The 26,166-nt window shown below is 43.6% G+C and overlaps 1 protein-coding gene across 1 annotated transcript in view; it reads left to right on the top strand.

The window, feature by feature from the left end:
- Positions 1-26,166, top strand: part of tenm2a (teneurin transmembrane protein 2a) — a gene marked incomplete at both ends in the record, with an annotated part of 243,147 nt that overhangs the window by 193,919 nt on the left and 23,062 nt on the right. The window contains 9 exon segments of the mRNA XM_080416486.1: positions 3,631-3,825; positions 6,889-7,089; positions 8,490-8,675; positions 17,905-18,051; positions 18,286-18,496; positions 19,689-19,808; positions 20,770-21,031; positions 21,537-21,804; positions 24,784-24,927. Of these exon segments, the coding sequence (XP_080272612.1) occupies positions 3,631-3,825; positions 6,889-7,089; positions 8,490-8,675; positions 17,905-18,051; positions 18,286-18,496; positions 19,689-19,808; positions 20,770-21,031; positions 21,537-21,804; positions 24,784-24,927 (1,734 nt within the window).

The raw sequence follows: 26,166 nt of genomic DNA, 5'->3' as shown, positions 1-26,166 counted from the left end.
TCAGTGAAACCAAACCACTCTAATACATTATATTAGAGTATTGTAGTGTTAGGAGTGGATGGTGCGTGGCCCACAGTGATGCTGACACACAGGCTAATGGATGCTGAGTGTCTGTTCACCTGGGATAGACGGGACTGGTGAATAGTTATGTTAAAAACCACTTGAACCCATGCATCCATATTCCAGGGGGAACATGGAATCGGTGTTGCCAGATTCTGTGAGAGAAAGAAGCAACCAGGTCTAGGAAAACAAGCCCAGAAGAAGCGACTATGGGCCACATGAGCACTTTAAACATATACATCAGCTATTTGAAAATAGCAGATCTACAAGCTCACAATGCGTTGCGATGTGGCACGTTGTGAGCTTATAGATCTGCTTTTATTTATTTATATATCTTAGGAGGAAATTATAATAAGCAGACCTGTCAACACTGTATGGAATATGCTCACAACGAGCTACACACTCACAATGAGCTTGTTTATCTGCTATTTTTGCCGAAGAGTGTTGGTGTAGATGGAAAGAAATCGGTCCAAGTATAGCCAACTGGTGTCCAGTTTACTAAAGTCTAAATCAGTGGTTCTCAAAGTGGGCGCAGGGACACTCAGGGTTCCTTGAGGGGGTTCTAAATTGAAACTTACAAGTCTGTAACTCTGACAGTATACAAATGGAACTAATGGGTTCATTTGGTTCCATGCGTACACTGTCAGAGTTAAGAAATGTAAAAGTCTGTATCTAGAGCAGTGGTTCCCAAACTTTTTATCTCAAGACCCAAATGAGAAATGTGATGTCTTCCTGTGACCCAAACTAGTGAAAATAGTCGATCTACAAGCTAAATATATATATATTTTTTCTAATTTATGGAATTTCAGGTCTTCTATTTATTTATGGCATTCTTTTGAAAAACGTGTGATTTCTTTGAACATTTTGAAATAACAATAATTAAAAACAAAAAGGAAACCAAAAAATTAAGGAATATTTAATTGCGACCCATAAAAATGGGTCAGTGCCCAAACCTGGGTCCCGACCCACTGTTTGGTAAACACTGGTCTAGAGGATTTAAATGGTTTTAAAGGAGTAGTTCGCCCAAAAAATAACGTATTTTCTATCAATTTGTTAGGCTTTGGTCGCATTCCTGAGCCAATAATTTGATGACCGGCGGAGTCTCCGGTACCGAGTCTCCTATTGACCAATGACCCGGTCATCAAATTATGTCTCAGGAATGCGACAAAAACAAAAAAGAATGAATTTCAAGGCTTCATGGGGTGTGAAATTGATAGAAAAAAAAGTAATTTCTTGGGGGAACTGCTCCTTTAACTCCGGCTGTAATTACTCCATGTCTTCACCACTCTCTGGATCCTATTATTCACCATCTTGATGTTATACCTGCCTGAGGCAGCTGCACCTGCATTTTGTGGTTAGTTTGTTTTGTTTGTTTTAATCTACACAGCTTCCACCAGCTGCTTTTGTTATTGATGGGCTCGCACACGTTGGCAGAGTTTGCTTTCTATCGCACAATGTCTCTAAAGGCTCATTTATGCTCAATGTTAAAGAGGCAGTGCCTGCCAAGTCCTATTTCCTCCTGAATAATGATGATCATTGGGGATTATTAGATAGGGAGGAAGATTTATGATCTTTGCTGTTCCCAAAAAGTGTACAGTAAGTGTTCAAATGCAGTTTTGTTTCAGTGGAGACACCCAACAGTTCATTTAGAATTCCAGGTTGGGACTTTAATTATGGACCACCCACTTCATACATATTAGATGTTTGCTGCTACTTGCACAGGAGACTGAGATTCTATGCCTTTATTATGTATTGGGTACATATATCATTTGATATTTTTGTTTTGTTATTTGACATTTTCCTTTTTTTCCTCTATACTCTACTTAACATTAATACCTGGAACGCATCTGTGTCACTTTAGATTTCTTTGGCTATTAAAAAATAGCAGATATACAAGCTCATAGCGCGGCACCGAGTGCCGCGCTATGAGCTTGTAGATCTGCTATTTTTGAAAAATCGAGAAAAAATTTTTTTTTAGTTTTTTTTTCCAAAAACTGTTAGGATTTTGATTTTTTTAAAGAATCGCCTCAGGTCTTAATGGGTTAAAGGGGAATTTTGCCCCACGGTTTTCTTACCTTTTCTACGATGTTATGATATCCTAGGACGAGTGGTACAGTAGAAAAATGTCATAACTCCATCCCGGGTCCACCGCAGTTAAAAACCCGCGCCTATGGGACTTGCGCTAAACCGCGTATTTTAATAGCTTTTTGGGTTGTTTTTTTTGTGAGATCTGACGTTCATAGTGACAGCACACTATGCAACGTGATTGTCTTGAATGGGCCCCACCGGAAGTCTCACTAGACGAGATTTCGTGAATGGGTAGAGAGGCCACCTGGTCAAACAGATGGTCCCAGGTTCGTTTTCCCAGCCCCGGGCCATTTGTCGAGGTGTCCATGAGCACTTAACCCCTAACTGTAAACTTGACATTAAACTTGAATTTGGTGTTGAATTGTTGTCTTACCAAAGCTTTATTCTCGCTACCTATCTGTGCGAGGATGGGGACCTCGGGAACCATCCTGACCAGCCCTGTCTACCACGCTGCCTCCGCTATCGCCTCTTTCTTAGCAGTTACATTATTACGACTTCCTCGACAGTTCCTCCCAGGTGTGTTGTCGGAAAACGTTTGACTCCGAACTTCCCTCTAGTGGATTTATAGCGTAACATCCATGCAAAAATAAAGGATGCATGGAAGTCAAAACAGACACTTTTAATCTTTGTATGTATTTTTGAGCATAAACATTAAATAATACCTGAAACAAATAAGGAGGTTATCGCCTTTACAACTCAATACAGACACCGCAAAGAGTCTAAAGGAAGATGGGATCCTCCATCCTCCATATAGGAGCCAACCGTGGGGAACAAGGGCCAGTAAGTTCGCAAAATTGTTCTTGGCTTTCGACCAGCACAGCTCTACTCAACAGAAACCCAACTAGACTCATCCAACCCCGGGCTTATCACTCGATCAACATCGGTGTATAAAAGCCTGGGGCAAAGAGCAATACATGGTTTACCTTTGAGTCTTCTGTGCTGTGCACGTAGTACACTTTGAAATCAATTGGAAGAGTTTAAACTATGGCTAATTCACTCACAGTCCCATTGCACAACACCATCTCCAGCTAAACTGGACTGAACTTTGTGCTAAAGTATCCCTCACATGACCAGATTACTTAAAAAGCAAACCTACTAACTCATTACTGTGTTGTCCTTTGTATGTTCTTAATGTTGCATTGCACTTTTTTTTTAATGATTTATAGTTTGTTCCTAATTCTTGCACTGCATTTTTATTACTTGCACTGCATTTTTATTACTATACTTATACGTTCCGTATGTAAAATGTACTCCGCACATATTTTTTTTGCTTACCTTGTATAAATATACCGTTTACTTCTGCTATTATTTTGTCCAACCCATGACTGAGAGGGTGTGTGTGTGTGTGTGTGTGTGTGTGTGTGTGTGTGTGTGTGTGTGTGTGTGTGTGCGTGTGCGCGCGAGTTGGTGGGTATAATTTATCTACTGTCTATTCCTTTATTAATCTAATTTAATTCTCTATCTCTGTGTGTCTCCATGCAGCTGCCTGCCCGGTGTTGTGCAGTGGGAACGGCCAGTACGACAAGGGTTCCTGTATCTGCTACAGCGGCTGGAAGGGAGCGGAGTGTGACGTCCCTGTCACCCAGTGCATCGACCCGCTCTGCAGCAGCCATGGGACCTGCACCGACGGCAATTGTGTTTGCTCCGTCGGCTACAAAGGACCGAACTGTGCTGAGGGTGAGGAACACCAGAGGGACAGCTGGTTTATACAGTGTGTGTGTGTGTTAGTGGTGGAAAAAGTACAAAAAATGTTTATTTAAGTAAAAGTATCAATACTGTAATGTAAACTTTTACTGTACTCTGTTACAAGTAAAAGTACAAAAGTATTGGGATCAAAATATACTTAAAGTACAAAAGTAGAAAGTACTCATTATGCAGAATGTCCCATTTCACAAGTTTTCAAATGTATAAAACTAGAGGTTCTGGCCGTTACGCGGCCCTCCCGTCTAGTAGCCTGGCCCGCACATCGGAGACAGAGACAGTAGAGCGTGTAGACATTCATTGCAACAGCGGTGCTTGTTTCTCGCACATGATTTGGCAACGCCAGAGCCCATGATGGTCCGCTTGTTGAAGGTCCGGAGGTGAAAACGAAACCGAAACTTAACTTTGTATTGACAGAGAGAGCATGGTCGAGTGACCATAAGTTTGTATCAAGAGAGAGAGCATGAGGACCCGTATGAGAGTAGACGACCGCCGCGCATGCGCAGGACTCTCAATTGTATATTAGGATGTGTAAAAAATCTAATGGACGAAATGTATATAGGGCTGAAGTGGGTAATGCATGTTTTGTAATAATAATCAAAATCTACAAAGTAGTAACTAAAGTTTTCAAATAATTGTAGTGGAGTAAAAGTATAATATTTGCCTCTGAGATGTAGTGGAGTAGAAGTAAAAGTATTGAAAATTGGAAATACTCAAGTAAAGTAAAAATGCCTCAAAATTGTACTTGAGTACAGTACTTGAGTAAATGTACTTAATTACTTTACGCCACTGGTGCATGTGTGTGTGCGTGTTTGTGTGTGTGAGGATTCATTACATTGAAACAAATAAAATAAAAATCTATTGAACACATCACATATAGGCGTACATACAGTACACACACGCACACCGACAACACACCCACAAACGCAGCAGTACGTCACGCCAGACAGCTCATCATAACATAATCTCCTCCTGAGCGAGCGCACTTCACGTCCACATATACAGATGAAGTACGATACCGCAGCCCGAATACATCAGAGACCTTTATTAAGGGATGAAATCGCTTCTATCGATCCTTTTTAAGAGTTATCAGCACGCCACACTCTCGCTGGTCAGAGAGAGACAGAGTAGAGATGGAGCAAGAGAAGATAGAGAGAGAGAAAGAGAAGAGAACCAAGAGATAGAGGAAAGGGGGAGAAGAAAGGGAGTAGAAAGAAGAGAGATAGAGAGATCGAGAGAAGAGAGGGAGTAGGGAGGTGGTGAGGGGCTCAGGTGGAAGTGAATATGTACAGATAATATTAAAGGGGGGGGGTGAAAGAGGGAAGACAGCTGAGAGACTGGATGACGGATAGAAGCAGGTGAGGAAGGAGAGATGCAGAGCACCACTGCACCAGAGAACAAGGTCAGCATTTTCTCCTCCTCTTTAATTTTTTTCTTTCTTTCTCTCTCTCACCCTCTCATCCAATTTTGCACTCCCTCTCTCTCTCTCTCTCTCTCTCTCTCTCTCTCTCTCTCTCTCTCTCTCTCTCTCTCTCTCTCTCTCTCTCTCCCTCCTCCTCCTCCTCCTCTCCACTTTCAAATCTGATCTTCATCACAGCAGAGTCCCTCAAACAATTTACCTGGAGCGTCAGCGACATGAAAATCGATAACCGTGATCCAAGCGTTTCTGCCAGGCAAACAGAAATGGAAGGCTGAGGCAATGTGTGAGGGTGTGCGCTTTTGTGTGCTGTGTGTGCTGTGTGTGTGTGTGTGTAAGGGCGCGGTGGGGTCAATCTAGCCAGCAGAAGAGGGGTGAAAGATGTGGGATGGAGGGGGGTTGGTGTAGGGGCGTGGGGAGTGGGGGGGGGGGGTAATTTGTCAAATTGGTTTTCACTCACCACTCAGACTCCTGTCAGCCTGGCAGAATGACAGTGTCAGATTCTCCCTCATGCATTAACACACACAGGCACGCACGCACACACGCACGCACGCACACAAAGCATCAGTGAGTGTCACTCACAGATCTTTTAAAGCAGTGTGCTCTCATTATTGTGATCTTTAATTGCCTCAGTAACGATGTCTTGATATTTCTATTAATGAATTCTCCCTTTTTCTCCACATGAACAAAGAATGAGGGAAAAAAGTGCCTTCTGTCATTTGTCTTTCCTTTGTATCTGGCTGGTAATTCATAACCTTTGTTCCAGTGTCACTACTGATGTTCTCCTCTATCTCTCTCTCTTTGTGTGTTGTCTTGCTTATACACAGTGGAATCTTTCTATTTTTGTCTTTCAGCATCGTAATGAATAAACAAACACAATTTATTCATCTGCAGACCCTGGCGTCTTCACTTTCAGCTTTTTTGTTCTATATGATACCAGAAGACATGTCTGTTTACATCTGGGCATAGCATGTCATTCTACATAATAGAAAGCTGACACTTGACACTATGTATTGTATAAGTACAGCTACTGTGTGCACTTGTCTTGTATTTTACGCTGCTCTAACAATCACGCTGAATGTTTGAGCTTTCATTTCCATGTGTTTTTTCCCCCATAATAATCAGTTCTAATTTCTAACCAATTTCTTTTCAACACTAATTTCCCCTCAAGGATTAATTGTTTTGCTATTAATTATTTATTGTCAAAGGGAAACTTTTCCAACCTAAATCCCATTGTCCTGATCATGTGCAATCATAGTGTGGGAAACTATATCCTATTTCAAATGTGTATTTCTCTCGTGTATGCCCGTGACCACAAATATATCAAGGACATACGCGGCACTTGGTTGTATGGCATCAGGCGTATATGTCACATTGTTTCATGTCATAGGTACTCCGCGCGATGAAATGAAATGACGAGTTCGACGTCCATGGGGTACACAGCATTTCATGGCGATATACACATAAGACATAAAATGTATTTTTTCCCCCACACTATATAACGTATATGATCTCACAGCATGGGATTCAGGAATCGGCAAAGTTTCCGTTTCATTAGTATTAACTGTCGTCTCATATCTTGTCTCATCCTAGCGTCTCCTCTATGTGTTTGCGTTGTGTAGTGGACTGCCTTGACCCGACGTGCTCCAACAATGGGATCTGCGTGAACGGGGAGTGCCACTGCAAGCCCGGCTGGGGGGGCCCCCACTGTGAGCTGCCCCGGGCCCAGTGCCCAGACCAGTGCCACGGCCATGGGGCCTTCATACCCGACACTGGCCTCTGTAGCTGCGACCCCAACTGGATGGGGCCCGACTGCTCCTTGGGTGGGTACTGTTACACTGCACTGGCACAGAAACATCTACACAAGCAGTGTTTGCAATAATACAATCAATAACAGCCTCTAAAAGATACTGTAGTGTTTGACTTGTTCAGTAATTAGTGACTCTCCTGCTGCACAACAGAGCCATAAAACTGACATTATGCGAGAGATAATGCCCTCTGCTCCACGAGCCAGCCAGGGAACCCTATCTGCTCCCCGGCTCCCAACAAGAGGGGTGGGGGGGATGCTTATCTTTAATACAAAGATAACATTTACACTCTATAGTGCCTCTGAAAATGTAGAAAAGAAAAGAAAAGTATCGTTGCACTCTCGACCAAGAATGGAATCATCGTCTCACGTGCTGCCGATGGCTGCAGCTTCCAGACAAGTGCTCAAGTAGTCAAGTACTGTTGTGTTGTCACAGGAATATAAGCTTCACAAACCGTTCAAACGGCACCAAAATAGCTCATTGGAATTGTCTGTATTCATCAGGAGCTGGCAGAGACTGCTGCTTTCATTGTGTGTTTCATTGCTGCAACAGTAAATCCTCTGTGTTAATTTACAAATGGAACTGAAATGAACCTTTATGGGTCCATTTGGTTACGTTTGTACACTGAGGATTTTATTGTGTATTTTTCCAGCATTTGCTGCATTTTGTTTATGTAATAACCTGTTCCGATATTTCCCTCAACATTGTGATGTTTTCAAGCTAACATTTCAGGAATTTATTGGACTGTATTTCTGAAGATACCCACAGTAAACATATCACCTTCTACACTTATACCACACTGTACACTGAGAAGATTTATTAGAGGTTTAGTGCAACAGATTGCCAGTAATCTATATTATACCATAAGTCAGATATTTTAAACAGCCCCTGACACAAATACTGTAGAAACTATTTTCTTTTTCTTGGACTTTATATAGAATATAGCTTTACAATATAATTTGTGAACAACACCGCAGGACAGTGGTACTCTACTCAGTTCATAAGACGCAAATCAGCATAAAATAGCTGCCGCTTATATGATCAAAACCATTCAAGGGAAATGTCGACGATTTTGAACCTAAATCCCATTTTCTGTGGTGAGGAGATCATGTGGGGAACAATTACCCTGTCTACTGTGTATTTACAATTTACAATTTAGCAGATGCTCATATCCAGAGTGCAAATTCTAGTAAAATAAATAAATAATGATGCACAAGCTCACAACGTGTTGCATCACGGCGCGGATCGCCTATTTTAGTTATTCGTCGTACGATGAAGTATATAGTGCTTAACAGCATATACAGTACATGGTGTTAAAGCACCCCTCTCATCCCTATACTGTAGCAGCTGTGTATACGAATAGACATGAAGAAGATCTACTGGCTTATAAACCAAATGTTTATGGCTCCCCGCAGAGGTGTGCTCAGTGGACTGTGGGACCCATGGGGTGTGTATGGGTGGAGCGTGTCGCTGTGAGGAGGGCTGGACCGGCGCCGGCTGTGACCAGCGTGTGTGTAACCCGCTCTGCATCAAGCATGGAACCTGCAAGGACGGCAAGTGTCAATGTCATCAGGGCTGGAACGGAGAGCACTGCACCATTGGTGAGTACATCGTGTGTGTGTGTGTGTGTGTGTGTGTGTGTGTGTGTGTGTGTGTGTGTGTGTGTGTGTGTGTGTGTGTGTGTGTGTGTGTGTGTGTGTGTGTGTGTGTGTGTGTGTGTGTGTGTGTGTGTGTGTGTGTGTGTGTGTGTGTGTGTGTGTGTGTGTGTGTGTGTGTGTGTGTGCGTGCGTGCGTGCGTGCGTGCGTGCGTGCGGGCGCACGCGCAGACGCACATCAACAAGTGCATGTGCACCAAAACCCAAGTACACAGACAGTATACCACCTGTTCTCTTCCATGGTGTCAGTAACAAGATAGGAAGAGGCAAAGCAAACACATGAGTGGAGCGCCTCGGAGGACTTACTGTAGGGGGTGGGGCTTGCCGTAGTGAGTCAGATTGGCTTGCCGTAGGGGGTGGGCTTCAGGTAGGACTTACAAAGAAGCGGGGTTTAGTCCATGCTAGGTAAGACCTCAGGAGTCTCACAGTTTGAGAAAGATAAATCTCTTCACCACAGTGGCAACAAAACATTCACAGCTGCATTTCACAACATGTGCGGACACATGTGTGCGTTAGTGCGTGCGTGCGTGTGTACGTGTGTGTGTGTGTGTGTGTGTGTGTGTGTGTGTGTGTGTGTGTGTGTGTGTGTGTGTGTGTGTGTGTGTGTGTGTGTGTGTGTGTGTGTGTGTGTGTGTGAGTGTGTGCGCGTGCCACTCATATTTGTGCCTGTCAATCACTGTCTGTCATATTGACGTTGGTGTCAGTGTGGATGGATGGATGAATGTCACGCTCATTTTATTCACCAGCGGGGCTTCGAGATGCCAAGTCTCATTTCCCTATCACCAAGGCACACAAACACACACTAATATCCTCTTAACACACACACACACACACACACACACACACACACACACACACACACACACACACACACACACACACACACACACACACACACACACACACACACACACACACACACACACACACACACACACAGGGGAAATAACAGTATGATCTCAGTGTTTCCCCCATTGAAAGTAGGTCATCTTTGCCTGCATCATCAAATGTCAGGCTTCAGCTTGTTGCAAAGCTATAGGCTGGGTAAAGCAAGGCTAGGGTATGCAAGGCAAGGCAGTTTAATTGTATAGCACATTTCAACAAAGCGCTTTACACAAAACATTATAAAAGGACATTCGAATTCAATAAAAAATGTATTTAAAATAATAGAAAATAAGAATGAGCTCGAATAAATCCTCAGTAACACAAGACCATGCATCTCAGTCGTACTGTAGCTTATTTTACCCTACTGTTCATTTCAGCTCATCTGCATGATGTTGCTTGCTTTTCTGACACAATCTAAAAAAATAAACCTCCCCCTCTCCATTGCCCCATCTCTTACCCTCTGCACGTTTTCTCTCACTGCAGACATTGGAAGCATGGTTGACAAAGCAGGTACCGTATCTTTGACTGTGTGGTTTTTCTTCTCTCTAGCCTGTGGTGGTAGAAGCGAGCTGCTGCATTTTGTGGGTCTGGCCTGGCTTTGGCTCTGTAGTCTGTGGTGCTTTCTGTCTGTAGTAAAGTAGCTGGGGGTGTACGGTCTCAATGACCATCAGCCAGTGGTGGAAAGCTGTACAATTTTGAGGTATTTCTTTATACTTTACCTGAGTATTTCAATTTGTTGATACTTTATACTTCTACTCCATTACATCTCACTGTGATTTTTAATCCGCTACAATAATTTGAGAGCTTTAGTTACTTTTTTTATTTTATTTGGGTTATTATTACAAAACAAACATTAACCCATTTAGACCTGGAAAGCCTGTACGTTGTTATGCCTTTCAATCCGGGAAAGCATCTGTGTCATTTTAGTTGTTACTGTCTGTCGTCACTATCGGGCAGAAATCTTGTATCTCCTAGTTTCAAATTTGTATGTTTTTTCCTACTTCATCATACAAGAGTGTTGCACATAAGTAGTGAAAATAGTCGATCTACAAGCACACAGCGCCTCGCGACGCGAGGCGTTGTGCGCTTGTAGATCGGCTATTTTCACTATTTTAAAATCGTTTTCAGAAAACGTAGGTTACGATTTAGAAGGTGTTTTCAGAATCGGCTTCAGGTCTTAATGGGTTAACAAATTAAAAAGGCCATTTAACACAGGCCTTTTACACAGTGACAGAGTATTTCTACATTATGATATTGTTACTTTTACTTGAGTTAAAAATAAAACTGAAGTACCTCTTCCACCACTGCCATCAGCCCTGCAATGTAGTGCACTCTGTGTCCTATAGGGGGCGCACCGCATCGCGGGCCAGATGTCATTAGACCTGGATGTCCTGGGGTTCAGTAGAATCTAGTGTGGAATCAGCAGTACTGAGGGGCCATGCTGTGATGTGTGCGTGTGCGTGTGCGCGTGCGCGTGCGTGTGCAATCCTTTCCGTTATTTCCAGTGGATAATTGATACTCAAACACAGTACAGTACTATTAGTAATACTATTAGCCAGTGGTGGAATGTAACAACTGTAAAGTGCGTTTATTCATACTATACTTAAGTACAATGTTAAGGTACTTTACTTGAGTATTTCCATTTCATGCTGCATTATACTTCTACTGCATTTCAGAGGAAAATAGGCTTTTGTACTTTTTTACATACATACAGGTACATTTATTTCACAGCCTTGGATGCTAGTTTCTTTAGAGATTTAGATTGTCAATACACATTATAAATCAACTGAGAAATTATTATATATTTAATATTATAAAGTAATGAAAATGAGCTCCAGCTTTACCAGCTGCAACATTAAAGTGATGAAGACATTAATGATTAACAATTATAGTCCAATAACATGATATTATATGATTATATGAAATGGGCATTCTGCATAATGACTACTTTTACATGTACTTACCATTAACCACTTAAACCTCAGTATTCTGGAGAAAACTTTAGCAGAAAACAGAGCTTGTCGATCGGCTATGTTCAGCAGAGATATTTAACCCATTCAATCCGGGAACGCATCTCTGTCATTTTAGATTTCTTTGGCTACTCAAAAATAGCAGATATGCAAGTTTGTAGATCTGCCATTTTTGAATTTTTTAAAAAAAATTAGCAAATCTTTCAATGTATATATTTTTAAGCGATCATTTTTGGCCGCCGATCCCCCCAGAGGCAAAGATTTGAGTTAAATGTTGTTTCCCAAAAATATATGTATTCAAAGATTTGCACAATCATTTCAAAAACCTCAGATCTACAAGCTTGTAGCGCGGCACTCGGTGCCGCCTTATATGAGCTTGTAGATCTGCTATTTTTGAATAGCCAAAGTATAAAAATAAAAGCTAAAATCTAAAATGACACCGATGCGTTGCCGGATTGAATAGGTTAATGTCGAGCGAAAACAGAAAAGATACCACTAGTGCATAGAGTACTGATGGCCCCCGATGGACTTTGAGGTTTAAGTGGTTTAACAAAAGACTTTGACACTGTGGTTTTGCTACTTCTACGTGAGTCAAAGATGTGAGAACTTCTTCCAAACCACTGCTATTAGCTCTACTAAGGTATTCTGCTCATGCATCGTGTGAAGCCAGCGGCTCCACGCGAGAAGGAAATGATGAGAGCCCTGAAGTACTTTAGGGAGGTAATTGGTAAATTTCATAGGCCACTGATGCAAAGCTTTAATGTTGTGTCAAAGACAGAGCCGCTAACTGTGTGTTTACATTTGGGTATTTGTGTGACAACAATCTATGGTGGCTAATGAATCCCTGTGTGCGTGTGGTTGGCGAGTCAGTGTCTGCTTGCGCGCGCGTGTGTGTGTTGCGCATGCATGTGTTTATGAGTCAGACAGCCATACCGCTACATTTTCCAATTTTGTTGGGCCATCAAAAACTATCCCCATGAGAAATATCATTTAAAAAGCTCAGCTCAGAGCACATAAGATAACATGAAGAGGCTCACGTTGATGCAATCAAAGAACATAAGACCCTCCTGGTCTGCCGCGGGCTCTACTTCTCTGCACACCACTACCACCACACTGTTTAATCCATTAAGACCGGGAAAGCATCTGTGTAACCATTATTATTATTTTATACTTTGGCTATTCAAAAAATAGAAAATATACAAGCTTGTACATCTGCTATTTTTGAAAAAGAATCGTGAAAATGTGTGCAAATCTTTGAATATATATATATATAAATTTTTTACTGAAATCTTTGCTTCTGGGGGTCCCTGGAACAAAATATTTTGCGATGGGGGGAAGGGGGGGTCCGCGGACAAATACATATGAATTTAGGTGGTCCTTGACTTGAAAAAGTCTGAGAACCACTGATATTATAGCAACATACTTTTTTTTTTCTAAAAAACTGTTAGGATTTAGAAGAGATTTCCAGAATCCCCAGAAAGATTTGAGTTAAAAAAAAAAAAAAAAAAAAAAATCACGATTCCCCCCCCCCAAAAAAAATCTACAAGCTCGTAGCGCGGCGCTCGATGCCACGCTACGAGCTTGTAGATCTGCTATTTTTTGAACAGCCAAAGACATCTAAAAATGACACAGTTATGCGTTCCCGGACTGAATGGGTTAATAGATAGCCCCGAACTTACGTCAGGGATTGGTTGATAGGCACGGATCCCCTGAGCACCATTGAGAGTGTCCTTTCACCCGCCCAGCTTAATGGAACAGCTCTCATTGTTTTATGAAGAGAGCTGTAGGGATAAAACAGGAGATTGAGTGATGGGAGGGAGGGGTGGAGGGGGGGGTCACAGACCAAGAAGAGATATGTGGAATAAAGAGGGAGATGGAGACAGAGCAAAAAAAGGATAAAGGGCGGTGAGAGAGAGTGGAGGTGACGTGTGGAGAAAAGCAATTATCATAATTTCTCCAGGTAGCCTGTTGGATGTAACGCTATCTGTTCTATCCAGGAGCAGTGGTTTCCTCGGATTTATTGCACTGACCTTTACTTTATGACCTTTAGAAAGCGGCTGGATTCTCGGGGAACGGCTGCACTTTTTTTTTTTGAACATTGTCTTGGACTTTCTTTCTTTCTCACACTGTTCTTGGTCTCTCATGCTCTCTACCCCCCTCTCTCTCTCTCTCTCTCTCTCTCTCTCTCTCTCTCTCTCTCTCGCCACACGCGAGTGTGTCTGCTGACCCATAACCCAAGGCAATTTCTACTCCTTTTTGAGGGGATTTCGTTAGAGTCACACTACATTAGTGGGGAGGGAGGACTTAATAGTTTCTGAAATCCCTCTTCATTCTAGTTAGTAAAGGGGTGGGGGGAATCGACTCTGGTGCCGCACTAAAGAGGGAGAAGCCTCGTGTCAGGCCTACCCAAGCAAGCCGATCAATGCCGGCTATGGATTGTCCTGTCCAGACACTTCATAAGTATTTGGCTGCTTTAAATGGCAACTCCATTTAACAAGCAATCACTGCTAACTACCTTTGTTCGCGAGAGCTCAATACTTGGGGACAATCAAGCCCAGCCTGGCTGTTAATGCTGCATTATGAACTGTCCCCTGATGCGGAAAATGGCATTAATTAAAGATAAAAACCCTCTGATTTGATTCCTCGCGTCGAGCCTGTAGAGAGTGGTTAAGCTCCTCTACCTTTCTCCTGCGCCAGCGCCGGTCTCTGCCGTTCAAACGCACTAAAACCCTCAGTGTTAATTAATATATAGTATCATATATTGGGTTACATTTGCACACGTTACCATTCGCTGTCGGGGGGGAAATCTCATATGTCCAGAACTGTTACTTTTCAGGATTCAAATTCAAACATAGCAAAAATAGCAGACCTAACTGTACAAGCTTGTTGATCTGCTATGTTTGATACTGTATTTTGTGTGACACTGTAGTATGATCACAAAAACACAAACATTTTAAATACGGAGATGAGAGGCCCGACAATTTGGTTAAATTAACGCTCAGGATTTTGCGGCGCAGCTGAAATGAGAATGCAAACAGCCTCTCTATTTCTTTACAAAGTCCTCTGCTGACATTCCGCGGTCGCCTTGTCGTTGAGACACATGATGAAACGGCAATCGGAGAGAAATGCCTGTTAATTTAACCGCCGCCTCGGTTGAGATTGCACAATTTGTATTCATAATGCGCGGCTTTATTGATGCAGCGATTTGTTAGAGGGCAAAACTCATACAGTGCGACTTGAGTGAAAATATGTTCATTAATCCACCGAGCAGGTCTCAATGAGAACCATTTCATATTCATAATCTATTACTTATTGGTTATTCTGTCCTGCTGACTCCAGACTGCCACTGAGTAGGAAATGTCAGGTCATATCTCCAGGGTGCTTCATTCTGCGTGTGTGTGTGTGTGTGTGTGTGTGTGTGTGTGTGTGTGTGTGTGTGTGTGTGTGTGTGTGTGTGTGTGTGTGTGTGTGTGTGTGTGTGTGTGTGTGTGTGTGTGTGTGTGTGTGTGTGTGTGTGTGTGTGTGTGTGTGTGTGTGTGTGTGTGTGTGTGTGCGTGCGTGCGTGCGTGCGTGCGTGCGTGCGTGCGTGCGTGCGTGCGTGCGTGCGTGCGTGCTGTGTGTGTGTGTGTGTGTTCTGTGTGTGCTTGCCTGTGCGTGTTTGTACATACAGTATGTATGTGTTTGCCTGTGTATGGGCATGCCTGCTTGTGTGTGTGTGTGCGTACACGTGTATGTGCTTGCGCACACAGGTGTGTGCTTGTTTGCTTGTTTTGCGCACACAGGTGTATGGGCATGCCTGCTTGTGTGTGTTTGTTTGTGTGTGTGTGTGTGTGCGCGTGCACATATGCACATAACCAACTTTCCATGTCTATACACACACACACACTCACTCACTCTCTCTCTCACACACACACACACACACACACACACACACACACACACACACACACACACACACACACACACACACACAATGAGGGGAGGGTGTGTGTGTGTGTGTGTGTGTGTGTGTGTGTCTTCTCTATCCATTCTGCAGACATGTGTCTCATTACATCAGTCAACCTCGTCTCGCTCCCTGTCTCTCGTGGGCAGAGCTTAAGAACGTCTATAATCTCGCTCCTTCATTCTCTGCAGAGGAAATCTTTGTGACCAGATTGTTGTGGCCTTTCTGTGCAACTAGAGAAACTCTGTCATTGTTTGTCACCATGGCAACCCCCATCAACATCAACATCATCATCATCATCACCCTGACAGATTAATTGTGGCTGACTCACAGTCTCACATTAGACCAGTGGTTCTCCACTGCATTAGACAAAAGTCAGTGGTTGCTATAATAATGAAGGTTGCTGGTAGCGCGGTGGCAAATGACCTCAATCGCAAACATTTTGAAGCCTTTTTGATAAGCTTCTGCAAGGATATGAAAGTTCCAATGTCCCGAGGACATCGTAAGCAAAACAAAGATGAAAGGACATATATTTATATTCATTTGCCTTTTAGCTACTTTTATTATACAAAGAAATGGTCCCACTGAGATTCGGAATCTCACAGAATCTCAAAAGACACAGCAACACGGAACATAAAGTTTCATCAAAAAGAGACTTAAAAACAAACCACAAGTTACGGTACATAAAAAAAACAAGTGTTCAGTAAAAGGAAACGAGCGCTCAGTGGTCATTGAAGTGTCCATGGGACTGAAGATTGAAAACACTGATAGGTTTAGGAATCAGCAGAGAACATAACATAACTAGTTGTGAGATATGGTAACAAATGTTGCAAAACAGAGTTCGATTTGGCGCATTTTGAAAAATAGGGACGCCAGGGTTAAGTGCGGTCCAGCCTGTCCGAACCCAGACGTCGAAATGAGTATGTATTCGCGCTTTAATGCGGTTAACTGATCAAGCATATCAGACAGTCTACATGCATTTCCAAAAGGACATGCATGTATTTAATTCAATCTGACTAGAAGCAGTGATGAAATGTAATGGAGCCCTTGAGACAATCAAAGCAGAGTAACATGTGTGGGGGGGGGTCAAACCACAGCTCATATTGACCCAATGTTCATCTGCATGTCATCGCTGTTGGGTGAAAACCATGTCCAAAACGTTTCCTTTTTATTATCATTAAAATATATATATTAAAATAGTGAAAATAGCCTCGACGCAATCAGCTATTTTCACTACTTTTGTGCGGCACTCTTGTATATGATGAAGTAGGGCATTAATTTACGAAAAAAAACTTGAAATATGGAGAAACTAGGTTTCTGCCCGACAGCATTGATGTGCTGTATGCTTCCAGGTCACTGCCAGCTACTGTAACTGCCAGGTCACTTTTGAGCCTTGCAATGCTAGTGAGAGACAAACTTTTCCTCAGGGCCTTAAATATTGGCTTTTTGCATGACCTGGAATGAAGGTTCATATATTCATAAACTGCTACCACACACATACACACGCGCAAACACACACACACACACACACACACACACACACACGCACACACACACACACACACACACACACACACACACACACACACACACACACACACACACACACACACACACACACACACACACACACACACACACACACACACACACACACACACACACACACACACACACACACACACACACACACAAATACTCTCGCACTTTCACACTCAGTCGAACTTAATCTCATTCTCTCATGAGACAGCATTACTCTCAGGCCATCAGAATCCCATTAGCTACACTGAATCATAAGTAGAGAGAGAGAGAGAGAGAGAGAGAGAGAGAGAGAGAGAGAGAGAGAGTGAGAGAGTGATGATGGGGTGGGCTCTATCAAGTAAGTGAATACCAAGCAATCCATTCACCTCTCTCTACACACAGACAGGCGTTAGCATCTCGCCCCGGAGGCATATAGACATACAGGAGCCAATGTGTACATGAAGACTGACCCACAGAATTAAATTGATTCTTCAACAATCAATACTTACACTATAGTGCTGTGCAGTTATTAAATCGACTCAGACTTATAGGTCTACTGTTTGTGTGTGTGTGTGTGTGTGTGTGTGTGTGTGTGTGTGTGTGTGTGTGTGTGTGTGTGTGTGTGTGTGTGTGTGTGTGTGTGTGTGTGTGTGTGTGTGTGTGTGTGTGTGTGTGTGTGTGTGTGTGTGTGTGTGTGTGTGTGTGTGTGTTTGTTTTCATCTGACGATGCAACAAACAAGCATCAATCTTTCTCCCTTCATTCATCCCCTTTTTCATTTGTTTTACTCTCTGCTCATCCTCTCCTCTCCTCTCCTCTCCTCTCCTCTCCTCTCCTCTCCTCTCCTCTCCTCTCCAGACGGCTGTCCCAACCTGTGTAATGGGAATGGCCAGTGCATGATGGGACAGCAGAGTTGGCACTGTGAGTGCCAGACGGGTTGGAGAGGACCGGGCTGCAGCGTTGCCATGGAGACGTCTTGTGCCGACAACAAGGACAACGAAGGAGGTGACATTATGGGATGGAGCTCAACTAGCGGGAGTCTTAGCGGGTGTCATCACAAAAGGGGGAAGGATGAGTTAGAGAAAGACAGAAAGAAAGAAAGAAGAGGCATGAAGGCAGGAAAGGAGGAGATTAAAGCAGAACAATAGAAGCAAAATACCCCAAAAATAACAAATGAAGGAGAACAGAGGACAGAACCAGGATTAATGTTCTCCTCCCCTCATCCCCTCATCCTCTCAGATGGTCTGACAGACTGCATGGACCCAGACTGTTGCATCCAGAGTCCCTGTCAGAACAGTCCCCTGTGTCGAGGCTCCAGAGACCCCCTGCAGGTCATCCAGCAGAGCCCCCTGGTCCAGACACGTGTCCGCTCCTTCTACGACCGCGTGAAGATGCTGGTGGGACGGGACAGCACGCACATCATCCCTGGAGACAACCCCTTCAACTCCAGGTATGATGGCAAGGCACATGAATGCACACACACACACACACACACGCACACGCACGCGCATGCGCAAGCGCACCCACACCCACACCTTGATGGGCTAGAGTCAACATTGTTTAAGATAGAGGTAAATCCAGGTGTGATAGCAGCAACAGTTGTGAGAATAAAACACTGGGCAGGTACAGTTAACTCATTCACTGCCATAGGACGACTTTGACGACTTTGGTCGTTTTTTTTTTACATTTATTTATTTATTTTTAATTCCCCCCACAGAACCAGGGGCGGCTATAGCTGAGTGGTTAGTGAGCCCGCCTAGGGAGCCAGAGGCCCTGGTTGCCCCAGGTTCGATTCCAGGCCAGGTCAGCATATGTGTCGATGAAATGAAATTTGTCCCTGAGCAAGACTCTTAACCCCTAATTGCTCACAGGTTCTCATTGGAAACAAGACCGCAAGGACTTTCATGAACGACCTGTTAAAAGGAATTATCCTTATCCTAGGAGATAACGTGATCCAAAGATTTACTGCTCCATTCACTTCCTGGTTAAAGTATTTGGGGAAAATTCTGTATCTCGGCTCCTGTGTTTTACTATGTATTTTCGGCGAAACATGCTATTTTCAACGGCGCATAATAAGCGAACGGGAGGACATTTCATTTTTTTCGCGGAAGCACAGTGAAACCCTCCGTGATTAGCAACCATCAGGGGATCGATCATACTGGAGATAAATATCCTGTGACTACTTGAAAAGTTAAGAAAATCGCTGGCAGTGGATGATTGATTGATTGATTTTTTCTGGCAGTGAATGAGTTAAGAGTCAAGAACCAAACCAAGATAAATATCAATAAAAATACACATAGAAATCAAATCAAATGAGATACTGGCCCTAGATATCTGCACTGGATTTCCGAAGGAGTGAATGAGCGAATGTGTACAATCTAGCAATAAATATAAATGTACAGCAAAGTGAGCACATCTAGACGCCGGAGTACCTAATTATTGCTAATTGATGAATGGTGAAGGATGTGAGTGATAAATGGATAGACAGATTGGATGATTGAAAGATGGAGAGATTCATCAATTCAGTTGACGGATGGATGAAAGAATGACCAGCTTGATGAACCTCTCTCTCTGTGTCTGTCTCTCACCCTCTCTCTCTCCTTCTTTATCCTCTGTCTCTCCATTTCTTTGCCTACTTTCAGTTTGGCATCTCTCATCAGGGGTCAGGTGTTGACTATAGATGGAACTCCTCTGGTCGGAGTGAACGTGTCCTTTGTTAATTATCCTCACTACGGATACACGCTGACACGACAGGATGGAACGTACGTATCCCAGCTAAATATAATGCTATATATAGTAATTAATTACAACAACTTAATTAGTATTCACTGTATGCCTTTCGGCATATAAGAAGTAGCTCAATGGTGTGTGTGTATACAGAACAAAATAATAAAATAAAACAATGTTGATAATCGTACAAGAAGACAAGTGGTAATTAAATAAGAGAAAAAAAGTGAATATTATAATAATATTATAAATGAATAAGTGGGAGCCAACTGCTTCACAGTTTTAGAGCAGCTTACATGTTAATGATATCAGGATATAATATTCCACTTCAGTGAACTGAAACGTTTAGCTTGCTGTGTATCGCACACAAATCCTCAGTGTTCATTTATCTCACCGAGTGTAAGAAGTGTGTGCACTCTCAGAGTAAAAGGATTTTACTGTGCCCGCTCAAACTCCAACAGGAGTAAATCAGAGGGACATGTTACAACAACATGCTAGTAACTTATTACAGTGGGTTCCAGGGACCCCCATGAGTCCTTGAGGGGGTTCCAGGTGGTCCCCAGCGAAATAGTTAGGAACCAAATTGGCTCTACAGGTCTGTAACTCCGAGAGTCTGTACAAATGGAACCAAATGGACCCGTTTTTGTCCATTTGTACACTCCCTCTGAGTTATGGGCGTCCATAGCCTAATGCCTACCAAACTGGGAGTCCTTGATATTTGAAAGTTTAATTCTTTATTATTATTATCCTAATTATCCTATCCTAGTATAAAATTAAGGAACCTTTGTCCATCATTCTGTCTGATCCGCATTTTTCTACCACAATGGGTTGACAATTGACATAAGTGGCAAAGGCAATTTTCCACTTTTAACAAATTCCAGCTGTGGTTTCGGTCCCATAGCCTATCCAGGCGGTGGGTGGAAATGGCGGGGCGTATTATTTTAAGTACACCCCACCCCCCCATCTAAACCTCTGACCATAATTTTCCCTCTCCAGGTTTGACCTGCTCGCTAACGGAGGAGCCTCGCTGACCCTGCGCTTTGAGCGCGCTCCCTTCCTGAGTCAGGAGCGCACCGTGTGGCTGCCGTGGAGCCAGTTCTTTGCCATGGACACCCTGGTGCTGAAGACGGAGGAGAACACCATCCCCGGCTGTGACCTGAGTGGCTTCATCAGACCGGACCCCCTGGTCATCGCCTCTCCACTCTCCTCGTTTTTCAGCTCCAATCCCGGAGAGAAACCCATTGTACCTGAGACACAGGTACTGCACCAGAACCTGTTCTGTTCTGCTGTTGTCTCCCTTTCTTTCTTTCTTTCTTTCTTTCTTATTCTTATTCTTTTATATTTTTTGAGTTTGTATTTTCGTGCAGCACTTTGCATAACCGTGCGTTTGTAAAATGTGCTATATAAATAAAATGGATTAGAGTGGATTGGATTTGTTTTTCTGGGACATTCATTTTAATTTTGAATTCATATTCTTTCTGTTCTCCCTCCTTTTCTCTCTTTTCTCTCTCCCCTGTCCTTGAACTGTCATTGGAACCCTCTCTTCTCTTTCTCTCCTACGGGTTGATTTAGAAAAACTTATGGTATTGTTTCAATGATCCTTTTTCCTCTTGTGCATTTAGTCCTGCTTAAAATGATCTCAGGAAACTTTGTTTTATTAAATTGGTTTTTAAAATTAAAACTCTCTCTCTCTCTCTCTCTCTCTCTCTCTAATCCCCCCCTAATCCCTCTCTCCTTCTCATCTTCTGCCCATTGTCTTCCAGGTACTGCATGAGCAGATCGAGGTTCCGGGGACGAGCCTCAAGCTGTGTTACCTAAGCTCCAGAACGCAGGGATACCGGTCCCTGCTGAAGGTCACCATGACCCCGGCTGTGTTCTCCATGGGCCTCCTTAAAGTCCACCTGATGGTGGCCGTGGAGGGACACCTCTTCCAGAAGTGGTTCCATGCCTCCCCCAACCTGGCGTACACTTACATTTGGGACAAGACCGACGCTTATGGACAGAGGGTGTACGGCCTGTCGGAGGCAGTGGGTGAGTGTGAGGGGACGTCAAATAATACGGCACTTCCCCAGATTCAGTCTCACTGAACTGGGAATCGGCTTTACCAGCGAGGAAGCACTGACCGTGGCAGTGAAACGAGACAGCGTCATGCATACTGTAGGGATCTGGAAAGATAACGCAGTCTGTTCCACCCTCCCTCCACTGTACAGCCACAATTCGATGCTTTCCCCCCCCCTCTCCTGTCTGTTTTTCATCAGGGCTTCAGTCAGACAGCCGTAACGGGTGGTGAAAGGCTATTAGCCGCCAGGGTGAGTTAGCAGTTAGCTAACGGCGCAGCAGCCTCGGGGGTCTTGCTGGACCCTGAGTGCTATAACGTAACATTCCACTGTCACACGGTCTCACCGCCGCTGTCAGAGAAATGCTGCTGTCAGGCAGGACAGGGACAGGATGGACAGCTGGGAGACTGGAAAACGGAGAAAGAGCCCTAAATGTTTCAGCGTGCCACCTAAAAAGGTTCTATATGGCAGAGGTTCTCAAACTTTTTCATGTCAAGGACCCCCAAAATGATATGTATTTGGCTGCGGACCCCCATCTCAAAAATATTTTGTGCCAGGGATCTTTCAAAAATAGCAGATCTACAAGCTCATAGCGCGACACTCGGTGCCGCGCTATGAGCTTGTAGATGTGCTATTTTTTAATAGCCAAAGTATAAAATATGGTTAAAGTGGTTAAAATGATTATGACGCTATTTTAGCTCATTTTGCTGGGGACCCCCTGGTACCCCCTCAAGGTGGGGTCCCCGGACCCCACTTTGAGAACCAATGCTATATGGAACAGTTTTAATGGTTCTTTATAAAGAACCCAATTAGCTTTTACATTTTTTATTAAGAGTAGCCAATTATTTTCACCCTCTTTTTCCTCACAATTTAGTCGTTATGGCAATTAATTCCTCCCACTGCTTGCCACTGCTGCTGTACCCTACTGGGGTACCCGACCGGGAGGACATAGCGCTTCTGTCCTGCTGCTCACATTCAACATTCCTCGCTGACAGCCGCTGCCCCGGCCCGTGGGAGTCGGTGGCAGTGCCTCCTCAGCGACAAAGATCACCCTCCCAGTTTCCCTCCCCTGAACACGGCCAATTGCGTTTGTGTTGAGTGTAGACGCTCGGCAAGCCCTATGCACCACGGAGGAATCGTGCCTTAAGCAATTTTCTATAGAACCTAACATTTTTCTTTCTCTCTCACTGTATGGGTTATAAGCTTACTACACAATATTTACATTATTATTATTATTATTATTATTTGTATTGTTATGCAGGGTGCTGTTTGGGTATAGAATAAACTTGTTTACAATTTACAATTTAGGCATTTAGCAGACGCTCTTATCCAGAGCGACTATAGTCAATAATTAGGTCAATTATAAAAGACATGATAATTACATAATGATGATAAAAGACATAATTAAATGTATGATTGAGATTTAGATATTTTTTTTCTAATAATTTCGATTCTTTCTAACATTGCTGTCTGCAATGTTGATGTTGACAAGATGCGTAGTAGCATCTTTCTAACACCACTCTGACATGTGCTAACACACTAATGAAGTGTCTTCCATGGTGGTCGGAACACGCGTCCATGCACGACCACACACACATGCTCAAGTACACACTCGCATACAGACGCTCTCACAGTGGCGGCCACTTAACACCTCATCACACCCTTCCATGTATTCTTCCCAATCAGCGATATATCAACAGGATTACGTAATAGGGCTGTAAGGGATCTTACGACCCCCCCTGTTAAAAGTGTGTGACTGTGACAACCAGGCTGTCCTGAGGGGTTAGAGGCCCAACGACCAATCTGTCCCAATTATCAGGGTTTTTAATTGATTTAGCATGTGAGGTAGAAGTGATAGGTAGGTGTTAGTGCAGGTCTAGGGTTAGATGCTAACTAGCTGTTCTGTGTTTCACACATGACTCCTGGTAGTTCTAAATTTGTACTTGTTATGCTGCTTTGTCGCAGAGTTCAATTCCGTTGTTACACACACCTCAAAAAGTGCAATTGAGTACATCAGACCAGAAGACCAATTTTATACAAGGTTAAAAGAATGGAACATGTTGGGGTAAAATAAACCAATTTTAAGAAGAATACAATTATGGGCACATCTGGCACTCTGTAAAGTTCCTGCCTATACCACCATGGAGACTGGGGTGTGATTAATCTGCGGTGCCTCCGGCTTGCCCGGGCGCTCCAACGAGCAATACTGGTCGTGTTCGCAGGTGGGAAACCAGTGGTTGAAGGCGTTCTCTGTCATGTTACGCCTAGGGTTGGGATCCGGAGCCGGAGGAACCGGAGCAACCGGATCCAACATTGTGGAACCGGAATCTCTTCCATCACATTTGTAACCGTTTACGGAACCGGTTTATCTCACTGTCGGAGCTGGTATGTGGACTTCACGTCTGCTATATATACAATTACAATACCAGTGGTTCTTAAACTTTTTAATTTCAAGGACCACCATAACTCTCAGAGTTATAGACCTGTCAGGGTCCATTTGGAACCCCCTGAATGCTGCTATTTTTGCTGAATGTTTACCTGCAGTATTTTCACCGAATGTTCGCTTATTATGACATGCCCAGAATAGGGACACTAGTGGGTAATCAGTGTAATGACACGGGAGTAGCAAAAATATATTATCAGGCCCAGACCGATGCCGTAGCGGTCCAGGCACCTAGGGGCCCTATTCTGGGCGCCGCCTTGACAGCGCGTCGCGGGTTCGAGTCCCGATCCCGACGGCCTTTGCTGCGTGTCACTCCCCATCTCTCTCTCCCCATTTCCTGTCAACCTACTGTACTATCAGAAAGGCATAAATAGCCCCCAAAAAAAGACATTATCAAATTAACAGTGAAGAGATGTGTGTGTAGATCCTGCCTCCATAATTCAATGTTTTGCATCTTCTCATGACGTTTCTGGGCCCCCCTCCCCTCTGTGTTGTGTGTCTGTTTTGTAGTGTCCGTGGGTTATGAGTACGAGTCCTGTGCCAGTCTCATTCTATGGGAGAAGAGAACAGCCACCCTGCAAGGCTTTGAGCTGGAACCCACTAACCTGGGAGGATGGTCACTGGACAAACATCATATACTCAACACCCGCAGTGGTATGTACAGCACACACACACACACACACACACACACACACACACACACACACACACACACACACACACACACACACACACACAGAGAGAGAGAAACATGTGCACAAAACAACGTGTTCTACAAAGGGTAGTTGAGAGGGAATACACAAGCACTTTCACCAAATACATGCACACACATACTGTACACACAAACATTCTCTCTCTGTGTGTGTCTCTCTCTCTCTCTCTCTCTCTCTCTCTCTCTCTCTCTCTCTCTCTCTCTCTCTCTCTTACACACACACACACGCACACACACACACACACACACACACACACACACACACACACACACACACACACACACACACACACACACACACACACACACACACACACACACACACACACACACACAACACACACACAAACACACGCTTATACATACCAGCACACATGAGAGAGCTATTTCTGAGAGCACCATCGACAGTACCATCATCTGAGTTCAGTGCTAATGCCACAGTGCGGAAATATAAATGGTCCTAGATGCCCCCCTGCTGTGATAATCAATGCGCTAATGGAACGGACACACTGTCTGTCTGTACAGAGCAGAACACACCAAAAGCATTTGCCTTAAAATGTAAATAGACCGATGCATACACACACACACACACAAACACACAAATATTCTCTCACTGCATGTCGTCGTTGTCAGGTGAAAACCTCATATGTCCAAAACCGTTCCTTTTTATTGTTATTTAAAAAAAGTTTAATTAAAATTGTGAAAATAAAACGCTTTGCATCGCGATGCGTTGTGAGCTTGTAGATCTGCTATTTTCACTTGATATGTATGATGAGGTTGGGCATTTTCTGCCCGACAGCAACGATGTGCTGTATGCTTCCATGTGACTGTCTGTCAGCTAACTGCCAGGTCACTTTTAGGTCACTTTTGAGGCTTGCAATACTAGTTTAGAGACAAACTTTGCCTCAGGGCCTTAAATATTGGCTTTATGCATAAGCTGGAATGAAGGTTCATATTTATAAACTGCTACCACACATACACGTGTGTGTACACACACACACTCGCACGCACGTACGTACGCACACACACACACACAAACACGCTTATACATACCAGCATACATGAGAGAGCCATTTCTGAGAGTACCATTGACAGTACCATCATCTGGGGCCAGTGCTGATGCCACAGTGCGGAAATATAAATGGTCCTAGATGCCCCCCCGCTGAGATAATCAATGCGCT

Source organism: Gymnoscopelus braueri, assembly GCF_963280865.1.
Source record: "Gymnoscopelus braueri genome assembly, chromosome: 20".
In the NCBI taxonomy this organism is placed as follows: Eukaryota; Metazoa; Chordata; class Actinopteri; order Myctophiformes; family Myctophidae; genus Gymnoscopelus; species Gymnoscopelus braueri.
Note: the sequence above shows the minus strand (reverse complement) of the source record. Positions and strands in the feature narration are given on the sequence as shown.